This window comes from Aythya marila, assembly GCF_965140915.1.
Source record: "Aythya marila genome assembly, chromosome: 4".
NCBI classification, from domain to species: Eukaryota; Metazoa; Chordata; class Aves; order Anseriformes; family Anatidae; genus Aythya; species Aythya marila.
In genome coordinates this window covers 41118032-41137093 of record NC_139045.1, presented here as the reverse complement: position 1 = coordinate 41137093, position 19062 = coordinate 41118032, and the positions used below count along the sequence as shown (strand labels likewise).

At 36.8% G+C, this 19062-nt stretch overlaps 1 protein-coding gene across 3 annotated transcripts in view; it reads left to right on the top strand.

The window, feature by feature from the left end:
* Positions 1 to 19062, top strand: part of LARP1B (La ribonucleoprotein 1B) — a 33629-nt gene that overhangs the window by 9072 nt on the left and 5495 nt on the right. For 2 of the 3 annotated variants that reach the window (XM_082759704.1, XM_082759703.1), the window contains exons 3-15: positions 9 to 68; positions 2910 to 3078; positions 4512 to 4655; positions 7264 to 7407; positions 7671 to 7842; positions 11618 to 11762; positions 13312 to 13486; positions 14274 to 14446; positions 14796 to 15167; positions 16324 to 16447; positions 17304 to 17509; positions 17897 to 18003; positions 18550 to 18710. In XM_082759704.1, the coding sequence (XP_082615830.1) occupies positions 9 to 68; positions 2910 to 3078; positions 4512 to 4655; positions 7264 to 7407; positions 7671 to 7842; positions 11618 to 11762; positions 13312 to 13486; positions 14274 to 14446; positions 14796 to 15167; positions 16324 to 16447; positions 17304 to 17509; positions 17897 to 18003; positions 18550 to 18710 (2152 nt within the window). Of the gene's footprint in view, positions 1 to 8; positions 69 to 2909; positions 3079 to 4511; positions 4656 to 7263; positions 7408 to 7670; positions 7843 to 8617; positions 8856 to 11617; positions 11763 to 13311; positions 13487 to 14273; positions 14447 to 14795; positions 15168 to 16323; positions 16448 to 17303; positions 17510 to 17896; positions 18004 to 18549; positions 18711 to 19062 lie in introns of those variants that run through there. The other variant, XM_082759705.1, reaches the window with a different exon arrangement.

Here is a 19062-nt window from a genome sequence, read left to right as displayed (position 1 = left end):
CTTTGCAGACTGGTGACTTCGGTGATATCACAAACTGGCCAACACCAAGTGAAATAGCAAACAATGAAGTAAGTTTTCTTTGTTATCCCCGTTATTGTTTTATTAAAAATCATGTTGGCTGCTGTGATTAATATTATTTCCCTCAGAATGTACTTTGGGTGTTCTCAGGTTTCAGCAGAAGTGTTGTCAATAATTCTGGTCTGTGCTTGACTCTCTGTATTGGTATGAGAATTTCTGAATCCTTCACAAGCTCATGCGCACACACATTCTTCTTAGCTTAACTGGTGTGTGTAGACATGTAAATAAAAATGGTGCCGTATTTACTCCACCATTTTCAAGCTTCTATATCCATTTTCCTCTCCTTTGGAAGTTTGTGAACAGACAAGAAAGAAGGCCAGTATGCATTCTTTGGGACTGTGTAGATGGTGTGTTCCCTTGTGCCTGGCATGCTTTGTGCAAAGTTGCCCTGGGAGTTATCAGAGGAGTGGGGATGGAGTAAGGATATATTTTCCTGTTGACTGTCCTTAGCATCAATTCTATCAAATTTTTACTTTTATCTCAAGTGGTAAGTATATAACATATCTTAGATCTCTTTTATGCTGTATTATTTGAAACAATGAAGTATAGATTATTCTAAGCTATGTGGTACCATTTTTGGTCTTTGCTTTAGTTCTAGCATCATCCTTGTGATGCTAGACTGTTTTCTTGGTGAGGGAAACCAGAAGATTTGTTCATTTGTCCTGTGGGCTTAGTATCTAACATCTTCTCTCTCCCCCGGTTGAGTAAGTTACACCTTGTTGTCGTATCAGCAACAAAACATCCACAGGTGTCTAACAAGGCATTTCATGTGGCAGGTCAAAATTCTAGATATCTGTAGATTTGTCACAGCAGTACATTTTCTTCTAGGTAGAATTTGCTGCTTCTGGTATCTTGTTCTACAGGATCTCAGAGAAGATCTTTGAAACTGTTAGAAGAATCTTCAAAATCTGAATAGATTAGATTCAAATAAATTAACAGTCATTTGGTTGCTGAAATGCCAGTTAAAATATTGTAGTGTGTGTATATACCCCATGGAGGTTTAGGATTTGTGTAAGAGCCTCAAATTGATTTTTCTTTAGTATTTGTAAGCTCTTCCATCACCAATATTCCTGTCAATTGTTGAGATGTTTTAACTGCCACTGCTCACAGGAGGATAGTGGGTGATCAATATCATAAAGGATACATTATATTCTCTACTGGTAATATTCCGGTCCTCACAGAAGGAGAGGATCTACCAAGCCTAGCTCTGACGGATTGAGTAGCATTGAAAGAATTACATTTTATATCCTTGTAATAATATTTTTAAATGCTAATGTTGATTTATGACCAAGTCTAGAATATGCTTATTTTAGCATATTTTTTTTTGTTTTTTTTTTTGAGGGTGGGAGATATTTAATTTGGTGACTTAGAAAAACATGTACCCATGTCTTCATGCTGTCTGTAATACCACAGTGCTTTAATGTCTACTTGGTTGTGTTTAATTTTGATATGATAAATAACATCTGCACAGTACTAACCAAAGTGGATGAGATCAATACATTAATCACGTTGCAAAAGAATATACTTATATGATATTTTCTGAAATAGTCTGCTTTAAGAGTATTTTTAATGATTTTTTGCTTTACCAGATGGTCTAGATTGTATTGCATAGATGTTAATTAACCTTTTGCTGACTTGGATGTGTGAGAATTTAATCACAGAAATTCATGTAGGGTCTGTTAAACCAAATAACGTTTATTTTGTACTTAATCTCAGTTGATTTGTCTAAGGGAAGGTTTTGTAGTCAAATTAATTGTGGGATATGGGATAGTACCGCAGTATCTACTATATGTATTCCAGCAAGTTCAAAGCAGTCTCCACAACATAAGAGAATTCTTTTTGTTTGGCAAAAATGTTTGTGAAGTTTAATTTTGCTGTTTTCTGCAAAAATGAAGTTTTACACTATTTGCTGAAAGGCTGTTTATTTTGCCTTCTTTGAAACCTGCTATTTTATGGGATTTCCAAGAAGTGATGATCTGCAGTACGCTGGCACTATTCAGAGGCAAACAGGTCCCAGTAAATGGCGTATTCTGATGTGGAGAAAAAGAACTAGTCATACACTTCTGCATCCTCTGGTCTTTGGTTTATGTTCTGATTTAATGAAACATAATCAGCAGAGTTAAGAAGCTTAGGTTGGATATTAGGAGATTTTTATTTTTTATTTTTTTACTGGAAGGTTTGTGTGACATTGGAATAGGTTGCCCAGTGTCAACTATAAAGTGGTTGAGTCACCATCCCTGGAGGTCTTCAAGAAACATGTAGATGTAGAATTCAGCATGGATTAGTGGTGGACTTTAGTACTAAGTCAGGGGTTGGACTAGATGATCTCAGAGGTCTTTTCCAACCTGAACGATTCCATGATTCTAAGAACCGTGGCTCCTTATAGTTTACATGGACACTTGGCATGCTTTTGGGATTGGTAAGTCAGAAGGTCACATAGGCAATACATTCAATATTCTGTAAGAACAGCTTTTTAAAGATAATCAGTCTGAACAGTAGGTACTAGTAAAGTAGTGTTTCTTTCCCATGGGATGAATGTCAGTTTTGAGGCAGGGAAACGTGATTGTTGTGCGTTCCACAATTCTACATCTTCAGTTTAAAAACCAAAACAGTACTTCTATCCATCTAAATTCTTGTTTATAGTCTTTCCAGACTAGTAGAAAATACAGCTATGTAAAATGAGACTCTGCAAAACACCGTTGTTAAAACTCACCCTCCTGAAGATATTGGGAACAGCTAATAGTAAAGGAATTTCAATACGTAAAAGGAAACTTGCATGTTTTGCTATTGGTAGCTGTACTGTCAGAAATAATTACCAGTATCTTTTGCAGTGTAAGACTGTAAGTCACAACAAGAAGCCAACAAATAGAAAAGACAAGGAGGAGAAATCTGATCAAAAAGGCAATAATGGAACCAAGGACAACCTGGAGGCAAAGCCAGAAGTTCCAGGAGATAACATCAGCGAAGATGAAAGTCAAACTAATAATCAAAGGAAAAAAGGTTGGTCTAGGTGCTACATGTAAAGCAATAATTCATCTTTGATACAGTTACATTAATTCTAGTTTAATGACTTGAAACTTTGTTTTTCAATTTCCAGGTGATAACAGGTTATATTGTGTTATATATATATGTTAGGAAGCTTAAAACAAGCCTTCTTTTTCAGGTTTTGGAGTGTTCTGTTTAGTTAAGTAGTAATTCTGGGTTCAGTTCATCTCTTAGAGATGTGAGTAGCTCTGACAGAGAATCTCCAGAATATCATGTTCTCATTCCATTATGGTGTCTCACATCTTTATCTACTGAGTAGACAGAACTGTGTTCGTATAACTTCATACATATATGTACATGTATGTATGCATATGCATACTATGCATCTTACTTTAATTTTCATATTTTGCTATTAGAAAAGATTGCTGGAGAATTAAACCAGGTTAGTCATTTCCCCTTGATCCAATCTACTGCATAAAAAATAAGAAACAAACCTCAGTTTGTCTTGGTCAGTAAACTTGAGTGGGGCCAAGGACAGAACTGAGGTAGTTGTATATTTCTGCCATCAGATGCTTTATTTCTTGACTCCCTGCTGGAATATTTTCAGATCCTAAATACCTTTGTTGATTAGATTTGTTAATCTTGCAAAGTATGTATTTAAAAAAAAATGCTATAGTGCTTTTAATTATTTCAGTCTATGTGAAAATTTAAAGCAAAGCATTCCACAAGTACAAACCGTGTTTTTCCCCAGTGTGGATTATGCATGTTATGTGTTTGCTTATGTTTCCTGGCTACAAAGATATGAAGCCATGATACCAATCAAGTGTAGAACAGCAAATATTATCACTAAGTAAATGGTTAGAGGATACTTTAAGACAGCCTTCAAAAAAATATGGTTTTGCTAATCATTTTTGATGCCTATTCATGAATTTAATCGGAATATCTTGATGTAAAAATACTGAGCCACAGCTAAATTCTCAGGAAAATTTTTACAGTTGGTGATTGAAATCTTTATTTCAGTGCTTAGGTTGGTGATTGAAATCTTTATTTCAGTGCTTAACTTGATACGCTAATTTTTACCTTATGTTTCATATGCAAATTGTGAAATTATACAGTCATGAATTTATTGTATGTGTATTTGATGCTTAGTCGTACTTGTAGCTGTAAATTCTTGGTAATGGAGCTTACATCTAAAAGTTTGTTAATAAAATATAAACTCACTTTCATTTTCTTTGCTTAAAGTAAGTTTACCTTTCAGCTTGAGAAGTTGTTTACTGCATTTATTATTTTTAGTCATTATATCCTAAAAATACAATGCTTTTCCTATTTCTTAAACATTGAAATTAACTGTTATTAATAGTTTTACAAGAAGAATTATATAGGATCTGGAACAGGACCTGAAACTTTAATCAGTACTATAACTAAGACTAAAATATTAACTTTTCAAGGTAACAAGCAGAAATGGCTGCCACTTCACTTGGATGATGTACGGTCAGATAGTCAAGAAAGACCAGGCTCTCGAAGTAGCTCAAGATCTCAGCTGGAAACAAACAAGTTAATACCTCATAACAACAGACGGAATGAGACAAGAAGTAAGTAGTTTTCAATCTCTTTGGTTTGTAGCAAATGAGGGAGTGAGACACATTGGAAGTGCTATGCTGCTCTTTTTTTTCCCTTTCTGATGGATAATATCACGAGAGTAGGTGTTAGATTTGCAGCTTATGTTGAAACTTGACTTTGCTAGTACTTAAACAAATCAACAAAAACCACAAAACCCCTACTCTTAATATTTGCCAATAATGTTTAAAAACAAATAAATTGCAGTGTAGTTTGATGTTTGAATTTTAAGTTAGAAAGTTTTGTTTAAAACTTACTGTTAATTTCTTAAACCTCTTTGCATATTCATCAGAATTGCAATGTCTCAGTCATTGACTCTGCTGAGTACAAGAGCTTGGAAACAGCATTTTTACAGTATATGCTGGTGCAGTGTCATATATTTTTATCCTTGTGGCTAACTACTAAGTCTTGGGCCACAGTTTCACAATGCAGAAAGTCTGATAATATTTTCATAATGTGGCTGTTCTGTCCTGCTCTATTCCTGTTCCAACAGCTTGTTGCTGCCAGAGCAGTTACTTATTGAATTACCCTTTGAATTCTGCTTTGGCAATTCTTCTGATGCCATTTTCTCCTTTAAGTTGGACCACTTCCACAACCTATTTCTCAGCATGGTCTTGCAAAAAGCTGTATGAGCATAACAGAGGGGATGAAGCATCACAGCTGGTACTGCCTCTGATCTTCAGGTGTTCTGAACATTGCTTATGAGAAGGCAGATATCTTAGTCACACTCTTAATTCTTTGGTTTGTATATTTGCAATTAAGTTTAGAATCACAATGTACGTTAATAATTTAATGTTTTGCTCATTATCACGATAAATGCTGGACGCTATTGAGATGAGATTCGTTTATGGAGTCATTTTAGGAACGTTGATACAAGGGTGTGATCCGGATGTCTGAAGAATGCAAGGGGGCAGGGGGAGGATTTTTATTAGTGTATTGCTTTTCTCCAGCAATTATTTCTCAGGAACTGCATGGTCAAATGACCAGAAACTTGTAGCATAAATTCTGTCTCAAGTTTCTAGTCATTTAAGATCAGTTTCAGTGTGAGAGAACATAAAATGTCCCCCGTTCTTTGGGAACATTGTCTATATGCATTAAAGCAAAGGAAAAAAAGTGCTTAGGCTTAAATACAGTGTTAGCTCTTGAAAGTGTTTTGCAGGACTTTTGCACACGTCTAGGAGACACAGGGACACTCAATGCAAAAATGAAATTGATCTGGGGAAATATTTCAAACAGTGCCACATTTGGAATCTCCAAGGTTGAGGGTAGTGAGCTCAGAGGCTGGGGTCCAAATTCCCAATGATAGGCACATGCAGATTATGATATTCCTAAATTCAGAGTCATACTTGACAGAAGATAAAATAGAGGAACTTGAATGTACAAGCATACGTATGTTGTTGCAAGCTTCCTTAGAAATAGTTACTAGTAAAATAGGATTCCTAATAACAAAAGACTAAAGATACAATTTTATTGTTCAAGTTAGCACCTCTCAATTTCATCAGATAGGGTCTGTGTCCCCAGCTGTTCTTCTGACAGTGGGTTCCCCCTGAATCTGGAAGATTAGCCAATTACAATTTAAATATACTTACAGCAAGGTTGACTGGATAAAGATAGAAGTCCCAAAGACTGTTAGAAAGAAAGAAAGAAAGAAAGGATATGAGGGTGTGTGTGAGGGCTTCACTTCCTCATATGAGCCAGGTCAGGTGAGGAGAACTATAGCCATCCTGTGGTGAGTGGAGTCAAGGCCTGGTGTCTGCGTGGACCTGCTTGCTTTCCTTCCTTTCTTCTCTATTTCCACTGCCCCGCCAAAACCCACACATTTATTAATGAAACACTTACACTGATTATTACAGAACCATCTTAGATTTGCATGTGTTAATAAAAACATAAAACCAAAAATTCTTTAAGGTAGAAGCTCTGTCTGGGGGCAAGCGTAGAGAATAAAGATTGCTGTTAAAAAGGCTGAGTCAGGGGAGTGGCAGATGGCTGCTTCTGGGAACAAAAGGGAGGTTCCCCCTTGGAAATCCTCCCCAGAGCAGGATTATCAAGAGCTAGCAGCTCTTTGTAGCTTGCCGTAAGTGCTGGGAGTTGTCCACAGCAGCAGAGTGCATTATCATGCCTGGAAGGAGAATTGCATGATCACACATTCCTATCCCATGCCCATCATAGGTATTGTGATCCCTGAGCTGGCATGAGAGCGTCCAGTTGCTTCAGAAGCATTTGAGGTTGACTGCCAGACAAGCTCATTTGCTCTTTTATTGCTAGCAGCTCCTGCCCACTCACCCTTAGGCACTGCTCTGCAAACCTTCCTCTTTAACCCTTGAAGCTTCAGATCTGACCTTCTGCTTCCAGCCAGCATGGCTGAGTCTTGGCGGGTTGCCTGGGCACAAGCTGGGAGCTCTGTGTTGACGCCAGTTGTGTATTCTGCAGTGTCATTTCCTTCAGCCTTTCTGAGCAACCAAAAGGTAGTGAGGGACACTTCTCAGTGCAATGTTTTGTGTTAACACCTAGGAATAAATCACAGACTACTTGATTATACCGTGATATTTAATTATGGTTGTATTATGCTTTTTTCTTTCAAAGATTGGCGTCGTGATAGAGAAAGGAGAGATGATCACGATGAAGTGTGCAGCGTGAGAAGTGAGGGTGGCAGTGTTCGAGGATTCTCCAGAGGCAGAGGAAGAGGACGAGGCAGAGGAAGAGGACGAGGCAGAGGAAACCCTAGAAGTATGCAAAGAAATAAATGCTTAGCAGACATTTTAAAACTACGCTTATAATATTAATGCTTTCATGTGAAGTTAGAGTGGTTGTGAAACATATATTTTGTAGCTTAATCTAGTTAAGTAGCTTGAGTAGGTTTTTTGTTTGTTTTAAATCAGGTGTTGGAAGCAAATCACAAAGTAGCGCTGTGTGTCATGTTTGTGTCTTAAGATGTCTGTGTACCGACCTTAATAATTTTCATCTTTTCTCCTTTCTCCTTTATTTTGAAGTGAACGTTGAATATTACTCAACTGGTTATCAAGAACTGTATGGAGAAAGAACTGACCAAGCATTTCAACCTGAGCTTAGTGCTAGTATGATGTATTACTACGATGATGGAACAGGAGTGCAGATGTATTCTGTGGATGAAACGCTTCTCAAAGAATATATAAAACGTCAAATGTACGTAGATTGTTTAAAGTACAAACATTTTTAGAGATCAATTTAAGATGAGGATTAAACACTTTGAAGTGAGTTATCATCCATAAAATGGTGCAGATGAAGACTTTTCCAATTTCTTTTTGATCTGATGGTTAGCAGTGTCTGTTAGAACTTATTCACAAGCGGGGTGGAAAAGCTTGAGTGACGGGGAGGAATTTTAAGGAAGCTGTTTTGCATCTTGTGCTGTAGCGTGCTCTAATTCATATACCTTCTTGATTTATGGTAAATAGCACTATTTTTATGTTGTCATGTAATTGAGTTACGATGTCTCTGAGCTCGTGTTTTTGAGTGCTGTTGGTCTGTTTGCCTATAAAGCTCTTCTTGGGCGATGTAGCTAGAATTTCCCCTTATTTGCTCTCAATTTCATTTTGAGAAGTCTTGTTAGTTTTATGTTCTCAGAGTGTTTCACTTGAAACATTCAACTGAAAGAGCAGTTTTGCAATGATACTTGATTTTTCAATAATCTGAAATGTTTACTTTCTCGTGTACACCATTAGGAATGAGAAACCATCTGGAAGACTGATTATCACCAGGAGACATGTCAAAAAGGGCCTGGAAACCACTAGTTCATTTTAAAGAGACAGTTTCCACCACTGGCTGATATTTCATCTTCTGTACTTGGCAACGGCATTTCTCTGTGATGCCTTTGTGGTGGTTTTTTATTGCCCTTGTATCCCATAAAGCAACTTGCTTATTTTATTCTTGCTTCTTTTGTTACAGTTGACGCAAAAAGGAAGAAAAAGGCCTCTTTAAGGGCAGAAAGTATGTGGCATGTGGCTATCAACTTCAAAGCTTCTATTGCAGTCTTTTTTGTTACTCTTGCTGCCAGGCCCTTATGAGACCTGACAGTGGACATGTACCCCCATGTCAGGATAATCGGCCTCCACTGTCCTCAGACAAGTGAGGGAGGAGCACAGACACTCCACTGTTGGCCAGATTTCTGGGCATGCAGTGTAGAATCCAGACCTTCTAAGGTAGGACATGATGATGTCCCCCTCTGCTGAGAAAAATGTCAGTTACAGCATTGGTCACATCTGACTTCTGGTTATATTTGTGTTTTATTTTAGCAAAAAGAGGTTGGCAGGTGTCCATGAAAGACTTGGCATGGCTGGCTAACTAAAGCCATCGGTTGCTTGTCTGGTTAAAACCTACACTTTGGTTATGGAGTTAACTTCTCATGACAGAGAGAGAGATTCTTGTGCAGGTTTAGAGTGTAGCTTCACTGTTTTCATGCTCCTTAAAAAAAAAAAAAAAAAAAAAAAAGTGTTGTCCATTTCTCGTATTACAAAAGCAATGGGAAGCTGACTGTATTCATCAGTTGCATATTATTAGCCTCTCGATGGAGGTGGTTTGGTCTGTCTTTCGTAACTGAGTTCTAAAATATTGAAGTGACTATGCCAAAGAAGGAAGTATAACAAAGTAATGCTACCCGGAATTGTTAGGTGTTGGAGTTCCTTATGGAGTCCAAGATAAGTGAGGATATATCAAAGAAGTGAGAATGTTTTCAGTAGCTTATTGCTGAATTTTAGAAGTGTTTACCTGCTTAATAGGGAAAAATGTTAGAAACTGTGTCCAGCTGAGTTGATTTTTAATTACTGTAAGAAGTATGCTCCTATCAGGAAGTTTATGCTTGTCCCAAGAACCAGCTTGATGTGCAAGAGGAATATTTATACTACATATACAATATCGTTAAAACTTTTAATTATAGACTGAAATAGCCTGAAAAATTTCAGTGCCTAACAACTCCTCAGTCTGCAATATACAGTAGATCTCTGTTCAAGTCCTCTTCTTTTAAAAGCAAATAAATAAAAGTTTGGATGCGCATCCAAATATGCATCAATTCAAGAATAAAAGGATTCTGAGGAAAATTAGAAGGAAAAGCAAAGCTGGAGGGTGTATGTGTGTGTTCAGATTTTTCCCTCTGCTTGAAGCAAACTTGTGCGTTGTCTTTGTTTATGATTAATGTTCTTTCAAATTCCTTTTTCTAGAATGATGGCCATCAAGTGAGGCAGTTTGAGTCGAGTTCAGTCATTGTCCATTTCTGCTTGTGGAATTTTTAACTAGGTGAATCAATACAAGATTTTACCTTTACTGTATGCCTGTAAAGGTAACATTAGTACAACGTTGATATGGCTTTTGTACTTGTTTATCTTCTAGATTGGGAGGGGAAAAGAAACATAGCGGTTCAGAACAGTAAATAGAATATTCTTGAAAGAAACTTTTGTGCACAGTTGCTTCACTGATCAACTCATTTAGTTCTGAGTAAGAGCTTAATTCTCTGAAAGCGTTATTCTCTTCTCTGTTTGCTATGAATTAATGGCAGTTTTCATCTGTCATACATCTTATTGCCCAACTTCAAGGGTTTTGCATTCATTCGGTCTTGGAGCTGAGTGTTTCTTATAGACAGCTTTTGCTTCAAGTTTCTGTAGCTACCAAAACTTTTAAAAAGAAATGGTATCAAGCTTCTCCTTGGGTCAATGATGGCATCACAGTCCTCTCCTTTTGGTTGGCCTTGAGCCCAACTTCAGTGGAGACACTTAGCATTTTATTCTTTGCTGGAATTAGAATTAACTTTATATTTGCATGTGTTTTTTCTTTTTTTTTTTTTTTTTTTTTTTCCCCCTCAGTGTTTTAATGCTGTCTTGTTTTATTTTTCACTACCTCTGTTTTTAAGTCACGGAACATTAATTGTTCTTCATCTCTCCATTAAATATTTCACTACCTCCTTTTTCCTGAACCTGATGAGTAGTACTATTCCTTGGATGTAGTATGCCAAATTATGATATGATTTGTAAACCCTGTGAAAGGCCTAGATCTTAGTTGTCATTATTTTTTTTTCCATTATTTTTTCATAGGTTGTTTTCTCATTCCCTTGCTTTCTGTGTCAGATCATGATTTGAATTCTTTACTTTTTCTCATCACTAAGCATAAAACATCTTGACAACTGTAGCATTTCATACAGCAACTTTGTTTTTTAAGACGATGTGTTTCTGCTATTTCTCTGTCCCTTGTCTCTCTTGTTCTATGGTATTGTCAGATTCATTAATGGTCATTGTTCCTGTTCTCCTTACCCACTAAGTATCTTTTATTCTTTTAGACTTTACCTTTCTTCATGAACTGTTGTGCTGTTTGGTGCAGTTTCGTGAACAATACAAAATTACTCTTTTTGTTCTCTCGTCTTCCCACAAGCATGCTTGAAGTAATGGTTCAGAGTGTATATATGTGCCTCAACACTCAGATAGGAAAATTAAACCTTCTAATGTACTGGAAACTGAGAAAAGAAAAGATACAGTTGAGGATGAAGGTGCACTGACACTGCTGTATGGGAATAACTTATGCCCTGACTGTAAGCAGTAGTTGTCCTTCATATATATGGAGGCTAAGAGAATGTTGTTGCCTTCTGGTCATGTAAGTAATAAAGGGGAATGGGTGAAAGAAATGGAGCATAGTCTTTCCTTATGCAGTTCATATATGTGAATGTTGCAATGAGGCTTTGATTTATATCCCTGTGTGCAGTACTGGATCAAAAGTTGTTAAGATGTTGAGCATGCATGCTATTCCTGTAAGTTTTGCTTATAGTAATATACCTGTTGAAAGAACAATTTTGCTGGTGACAAAATATGCTCTATTTTTAGTGGAAGACTTTAATAAGGAATATCTAGGTTACTGTTTTAGGATTTTTTTTTTTTAAATTTACAATAGGTTCATATTTGCATCTTTTCTTTTTTTCCTCTAGTGAGTATTATTTCAGCACAGAAAACTTGGAAAGAGACTTCTTTCTGAGGAGAAAGATGGACCAACAAGGATTTCTGCCTGTTTCATTGATTGCTAGCTTCCACCGGGTGCAAGCTCTGACTACAAATGCTATGCTTATTTTGGAGGTAAAATAATTGATAAGTATGTGCATAGGAATTTGCTTAGCTTAATTTTATACTGCCATTTAAATTCAGCACTACGAAGTTAAAAAGAAATCCTCTCTGCTTGTAATGACAAGGATCCTGTAAACAGGCTATAAAAGGAAAAGTTTTGGATTTTTTTTGGTATGGATTTCTGCATGTTCCCATTCAAATTGAGAGCAGAATGCTGCATGAAGTGCTTAATTTTGCTGCTCATAAACATTCTGGGAGTTCAGCTACAAAAGGGGGGAGGAGATGTTGAGGGACAGCTGTTACAGATGTCTGTTCTTTGGCTAGAATGAGTCTAAATTACATCATAACACACTTTGCAAAGCTGAAGTAACTTTAACAGTATGTTCCTGAACTATGCTATATGCCTTCAGTGGCAATAATATTTTCCTCAGGTCCAGAGGTACTTTTTCAATAGCAAGGCTGTCCAAATTGTAAACCCTGCTGGCAAGCAAAAAAAGTGGAAACTGTTCTCCACAATTCACTTGCTGTTTGGCTCCTATTGTGTTATTTCCCTTGACTCTGATAAGATAAATGCCAACTCCCTGCTGACCCTGTCATTAACTGCATTGCCTGGTCCCTGAGCCAGCTGTTGGCATGCTGCTGCAGGGAGATGCTTTTCTGCCCTGTAGCAGACTCATTCAGGTGTGGTAGGAGCCTTTCTGGCATGTTGCTCATCAGAGGAGTGCCTTGCTGTTATGTAGTTACCTTAAGTCACATTTAAATAAGCCAGTCCAAGAAATACTGGAAGCATTCTTTTGTAAGATCTAAAATAGGCAACACATTTGCAAGCGTTTGTGGAGACCTAGACTGAGAAATGAAAATTATCTTTTTATACTTCAACTACTTTGAAGTACAAGGGTCTTACTTCCTGTATCTTTCTCCATGTTAACATCAGAAAGGAAAAATGCTTGCAAAAATACTGGAAAAATACTTGAAAATACTTGTTGCTTTTATTTATTTATGTTTTTATTTTTATTTTTTAACATATTGTGGGTTGGTTGAACACTGGTGTAGGTTGCCCAGAGAGGTTGTGGGGTCTCCATTCCTGGCTCAAAAACTTGCTGAAAATGGTTGACTCTGCTTCAGCAGGAGGGCTAGACAATCTCAAGAGGTCCATTCCAACCTCGACCATGCCGATTCTGTACAGTCTTTTAGCTCTGTTTAGAATGAAGAAGAAAATACATGGAGTTGGGGTTTAGTTTGGGGAAGTAGCAGTGTGAATAGGAGAGCTAGAAAAAGGTGGGTTTAGTGCCCTCACACGAGAAAGAGGTCGCATATTGGGAAGCGGCAGGAAGTGGTACTTGAAATGAAAACACAATTTGGGTAGATATTCTTGGACTGAAAAGGTTACCAACACCTGTACTAAAAAAAATAGAGTGATGTTGGCAAACAAGCACAAAAGCTTGAATTTCCTTTATTAATTACTATGTAAAGAGTTAATTGTTTTCCCCGGACCTAAGAAGGTGCTGGATATGTACCTGTTTTTTTTTTTTTTTAAAGTTGTAATATGTTTGTCCTACAGGCCCTGAAGGACAGCACAGAAGTTGAAACGGTGGATCAGAGGATAAGAAAAAGGGTTGATCCAGAGAAGTGGCCAATTCCAGGTCCTCCTCCATGCAGTCTGCCACGGACGGACTTTTCTCAGCTCATCAATTGTCCAGAATTCATACCAGGACAAGTTTTTGGCTCTCATACTGGTAAAGGATTTATCTTACAGAAACTTAAGTTTAGGGCTGTCAATCTAGCTTAGGAAGTTTTCCTCTTAATACTGGTTTCATAATAGAAATTGTGCATTTGGTAATGGCTTCTGCAGCTGATACCCCTGGCAACCATACAGTTGCCAAGTCATGGGGCTGGCACGGCTGGTAATGAGGTAAATAAAAATGTTTTCTATGTGCTATGGCTGTGACTGTTGTCCAGAATAAATTATGATGACCTATAGTCCTTTAGTATTACCAATAGTAGTAGAAGTAATCGTAAGTTAGTTGTGAAATCCACGTCATTCTGAGAGCAGCTGAAAGTTAACTCTATTTGGTGCGCCCTGGTTTTGGATGGGGATCTCATTCACGTTATGAATATGGCTTTGTCTGTGGACAGCACTTGGCAAGTAAATCTTTCACAAAAATGGTGGCTCAAAGTGAATGGGAAGAGTGAAGACTGAGCTAAGCACCCATCCATAGAGCTGGTGGATGGTGTAGAGAAGACACATCCCTGATAACTGAATTCTTGTTTTCTGAATAACAGATGATTTATTTCACTGTTAGATACATTTTCATGTAAAGAACTTGCTAAATTGGTTTTCTGCTGGAATGGTGAGTGAACTATGAAAAGTTACCTCTGAAAACAAAAAGTTATGCTGATCAATGCTAACTTCAACCCCAGAGGTAGAACAGTAGTAGCTGCAGTTAAAGGAAAGAGCAATGCAATAATTTAAGTAAACAAACAAAAACAACAGGAATTTGAACTACTGTTTTCCAATGCTAGAGTCTGCACCAAGTTCTCCAAGAATAGGAAGCTCGCTGAGTCCAAAGGAAAACACTGAAACAAATAATTTTCAGATGATGTCTAAAGGATTGTCTACAAGTTTGCCTGATTTGGACTCTGAACCTTGGATAGAAGTGAAGAAGAGGCATCGTACATCCACAGTCAAAGTAAAGGTAAAAAAAAAAAAAAAAAAAAAAAAAAAAAAAAGCAAGACCTGCCCACTTTAAGGTTATACTATAAAGCAGGATTTTTCACATCTTAATATAGATGATGTTTGATAACGTAATACTGCTAGTGTGCATACTTCTCACTCTAGAAGCTCATCTGAAGCTCGCTACAATGAAAAGGAAATACTGTGTTTTTTCTGATGGACAGCTGTATTTGTTCATTATTGAAAAATGTATTGTGCATTGAGAATTGTTCTCATATTTATTGAAAATGTTTTATTATGTTTTATTTGGCTCCCATTTTGATAATCATTATCTAGTTCAAATATAAAAAGCTTCACCTTCTCTTATTCAGGAATGTGTTCCTGTACCTGATCAAATGTCAGATCAACAACAGCCACCCCCACCTTCAGAGGAACAAGAACAAGAAGAACTTGATTTTTTGTTTGATGAAGAGATGGAACAGCTTCAAGGTTGTAAGAATAAACCTACTGATTGGTCAGACAGCGATTCAGATTATGAAATTGATGATCAGGACGTAAACAAGATTTTGATTGTAACACAGACGCCACCATATATGAGAAAACATTGTGGTGAAGATCGTACTGGCAACCATGTATGTCATGCAAAAATTACATCAGAACTTGCTAAAGTTATTAATGATGGCTTATACTATTACGAACAAGACTTGTGGATGGAGCAGAGTGAAAATGACACTACAATGAAGGTAATTTTCTTCATCTTTGACCTTTGGGCCCCTGATCTTTGAGGCTTTCAAATCTTTGGAAGGAGATTGGTGGTTTTGTTTTTAAGTACATTAAACAGCTATCAAAATACAGACAAGTTGAACTCTAGCACTTTGTAGGCAGAGATCAACTGGGAACACTGCAATCCTGTCACTTGCTGCTCTTGATTTAGGAAGAAACCACTTCTTTTGTGAATGTAAGCCCAGTAAGTGGTGTCTCTGTAGGCAGTGCTGCTGTATTACTAGCAGATAATCAGCACACAGAAAATATTAAGTTACCCAATGATTGAATGGTGAGGGGAAGGACCTTTATCTGTGCATAAAAACAAAGGTACAAAAGGGATCTGACAAAGTTAAAAATGAATGTTGAGAATGAAAGTATGAAGTAAAGGTGGAATTCAGAATATGCAATTATTACAACAAAGAAAATGGCCCAGGAAAATCAGCAAACTGGAACAGGACAGTGAGAAATGGCACACAGCAAAAGAAATTACTTTGTTGCAGTGGTGGTGTTCTTAACAATTTAAACAACACTTTTTCTCCTATACTGTGTACATGCACACATCTCCCACCCCACTTTCAGCTGAGTAGGACCACTAGTGATTTGAGATGCTGCCACTCATCTTGTAAAATTCAGTCCTCAGTTTGTTACCATTCAAAAAAAAATAAAAATATATATATATATATTGAACATTATTTCATTATTTACAAGTACTGGCTTTTCTTTAGAAGTAGCCTATGCATAGAAGCAGGTCATCTGCTCCCCCAAACTGCTTTCCTTGTCACAATTGCTGCAGAAGACAGACTGTTTTGGTCTTGGCAAAAGGGGCAGGATCTCAGTCATATCTGTTTCTTCTGTAAAAAATTATATGTGAATGGCTTTGGCTTCCATTTTCTGATTTGTTGGCATAACTTTTTTTTTTAGCAAGTAGGGTCATTAGAATGTTGTATATTGTCTTTTTTATGTCAGCTTTTTTTTAAGTTGTATCCAGGGACTCCCGTTTTCATTATACCAAGTATACTGGCGGTGTGTGATTTCTTGTGTGTGAATTCTGGCTTATTTTCTCTTAAGAAATTCACCCATTCCTCAGGATGATAACCATTGTGTTCTCTTTACACTTTGTTTTCTCTAATTCAGCAAGAGATTGAGAACTTTAAGAAGCTAAATCTCATTAGTAAGGAAGAGTTTGACAATCTTGCACCAGAACCAATCACTGATCCAACTGAGGAAATTCCTCCAGGGTCTTCAGGGTTAGAGAAAGGTAAATGATAGATATTTCTTGTTTACAATGTCCGTAATAAAGCCTGTATTTTAGCTTCTGCTAGTGGTTCAGTCAGCAGTCTCAAAGGGATTTTTCTTTACCAAGTTCTCAAATTGTCAGGTGTTCATCAGTATTGTAAGTTTCCATTACATTAGAAGAAGCTGATCCTGGTAGTACTTTGCAGGATATATATGATCATCGATAGGTAGTGTTCTGGTTTGGTGTTACCATATAGAACACCAGGCACCTTTTGTGTAACTTGCCATTTATGATATGTAAAGCAAGAGCTATCGATGTGAAAAATTTTCTATTTCAGAATTTTTAGGGGTAATGTGGATAGAAGGAAGTGAGAATAATTTTCTACTTTATAACCTTACTGAGAAGTCAAAATGTTTAAATCTTACAAATCTTATCTTTCAAGGCATTTTGATGTTATTAATGTATACTGGGGAACGTGCTAATATCTTTAAAGTGGTTGAAGAAAACCACCTCACCAAAAAGCAGGGATGTGTTTACAGTTTTGTGAATGTTATTTTCCACACAGTTGTTTACTTTGCCATTATACATGCAGAAGAACAGGGAGAAAACAAAGAAGTGGATCTAAATTTTCTAAGGAAGATGTGTTTTAAATATTTATTTCATAGTTTAAGATATTTGAAATATTTATCTCATAATATTTTGAGCAGTAAGTCTGTACTGTGTCTGTACCAAGTGCTTTTTGTTAATTCAATTATCCTTTTGGGGATGATGCACTTGAAGTGAAGTACCTTTAAGATATTATATAGTACAGGAGCTTGAGATTTCAAAGCCTGTTTCTTTTGAAAACTAAGTGTTTCTTTCCTGTTTGCTGATGTAGTAGAGGAGCTGGCTTGTAATTCGGTCAGTATTGAAGCACCTCCAACAGCGGTGATGGCTCGATCACTACCAACAGTAGTTCCAGAATCTCCCCATGTTCACCCTGGCTTCACTCCACGAACCCCTCGCACCCCGAGGCTACAGGATCCCAACAAAACACCCAGGTTCTACCCTGTTGTTAAAGAAGCACAGTCCATTGATGTAAAGGTAGATGGAAAAACTGTATTTTTTTAAATCCATAAAAAGCCTGTACAACTTGTGTCTAGGGTATAATTTATAACAAGAACGGAAAGGAAAAAAATGAAATATTTTTACTTGCAGTTTTCTTCAAAAATTTTACCACATTCATTCTTTTTTTATTTCTACAAAATTATTTCTGATTTTTCTCTGTAATGTTTCTTAGAAGTCCATGATGAAAAAGTGTAACATCTAAAGATGTTAAAATTGTTACGTTAAGATTAGTTTTGAGGTTATGAAGCTGGAGTGTTGTGACTTTATATTGTGTTAGATACAAAATTGGTAGAATGCTGTTTTGAGAAGATGAAAACAAGTGAAATCAAATTAGGGAAATAAATACTTCATTTACTTTCTTAGACTCCAAGAAAAAGAAAAACACGACACAGTACAAATCCTCCCTTAGAATGCCATGTTGGTTGGGTGATGGATTCCAGAGACCATAGGCCAAGAACTTCCTCTGTGAGGTAAGTTGTTTGTTTTTGTCTGTTTCTTTAGAGATTTTTTTTTTTTCCAATGTCATTGGCTCTCACTGCTAGTGGAGGAATATATTATAATAAAAGAGAATTTATAAATACAGTGGGAGTAAGAATGAGCAATGGAAGAAGGGCAAATGGGACTAAAGACAAACCTAGAATATAAATACATTTGGAAGTAAGCTAACTAAACTATTCTTATAGTGTTCTTTTTTGATCCATCTTTAGCATAGCATTAAGATTACTTGAAGCACTGACGCTCACTTCAGTAATTCTGTTTGCCTTTCAGTGGTCATTTCAAATCATGCATTATAGTAATGCTTAACTATCATCATCCAGAACTGCCCATGTTTTAAGATATTAAGACAAAGTGATTTTTGAGGTGCACCCTAAAACAGATGACCAGGAGCACAGGCATACATTGTAATTGTTTTTAGGTGATCATAGTACTCTGACACAGCTTGCACTGATCAGAACAGTTAAAAACTGATTCTGGGGAAATGCACTGTTTATGGAATATAAACGTTTCTTCTACAGCAGTTCCAGTGCTTCACCCTCAGAAGGAGCTCCACTCGCAGGAGGTTACGGGTGTACCCCAAATTCTCTACCAAAATTTCAGCATCCTTCTCACGAACTGTTAAAGGAAAATGGCTTTACACAACAGGTGTACCACAAATACCATCGGAGATGCCTAATGGGTAAGCCACTAAATGGACTTCCTACAATTTTAGGTAGAAGTTACCAGGTATCACCTGATAGCAGTTTTCTCTGTGTTGTTCTTTATCCTTAACTTTTCCTGGGAAGGGAAAAGAAAATTGCTTATGTTTTATGATCTTTTATTTCCATTTAACTTAAAATTCCTTGACCCCCCCCAAAAAAAATCCCCTCAAACTCCTTGGCATCTTGCAAAAATATTTTCTGTGTTATTGTTTGTGGTTAAAACAAATAGAGTACTTGAGAGAAGATATTTAGTTGACTTAATAAGTCGATTAAGCCTCAAGTTAATGTTAATTGAAATACTTTTGGAACGTTTAGAATTAACATTCCTTG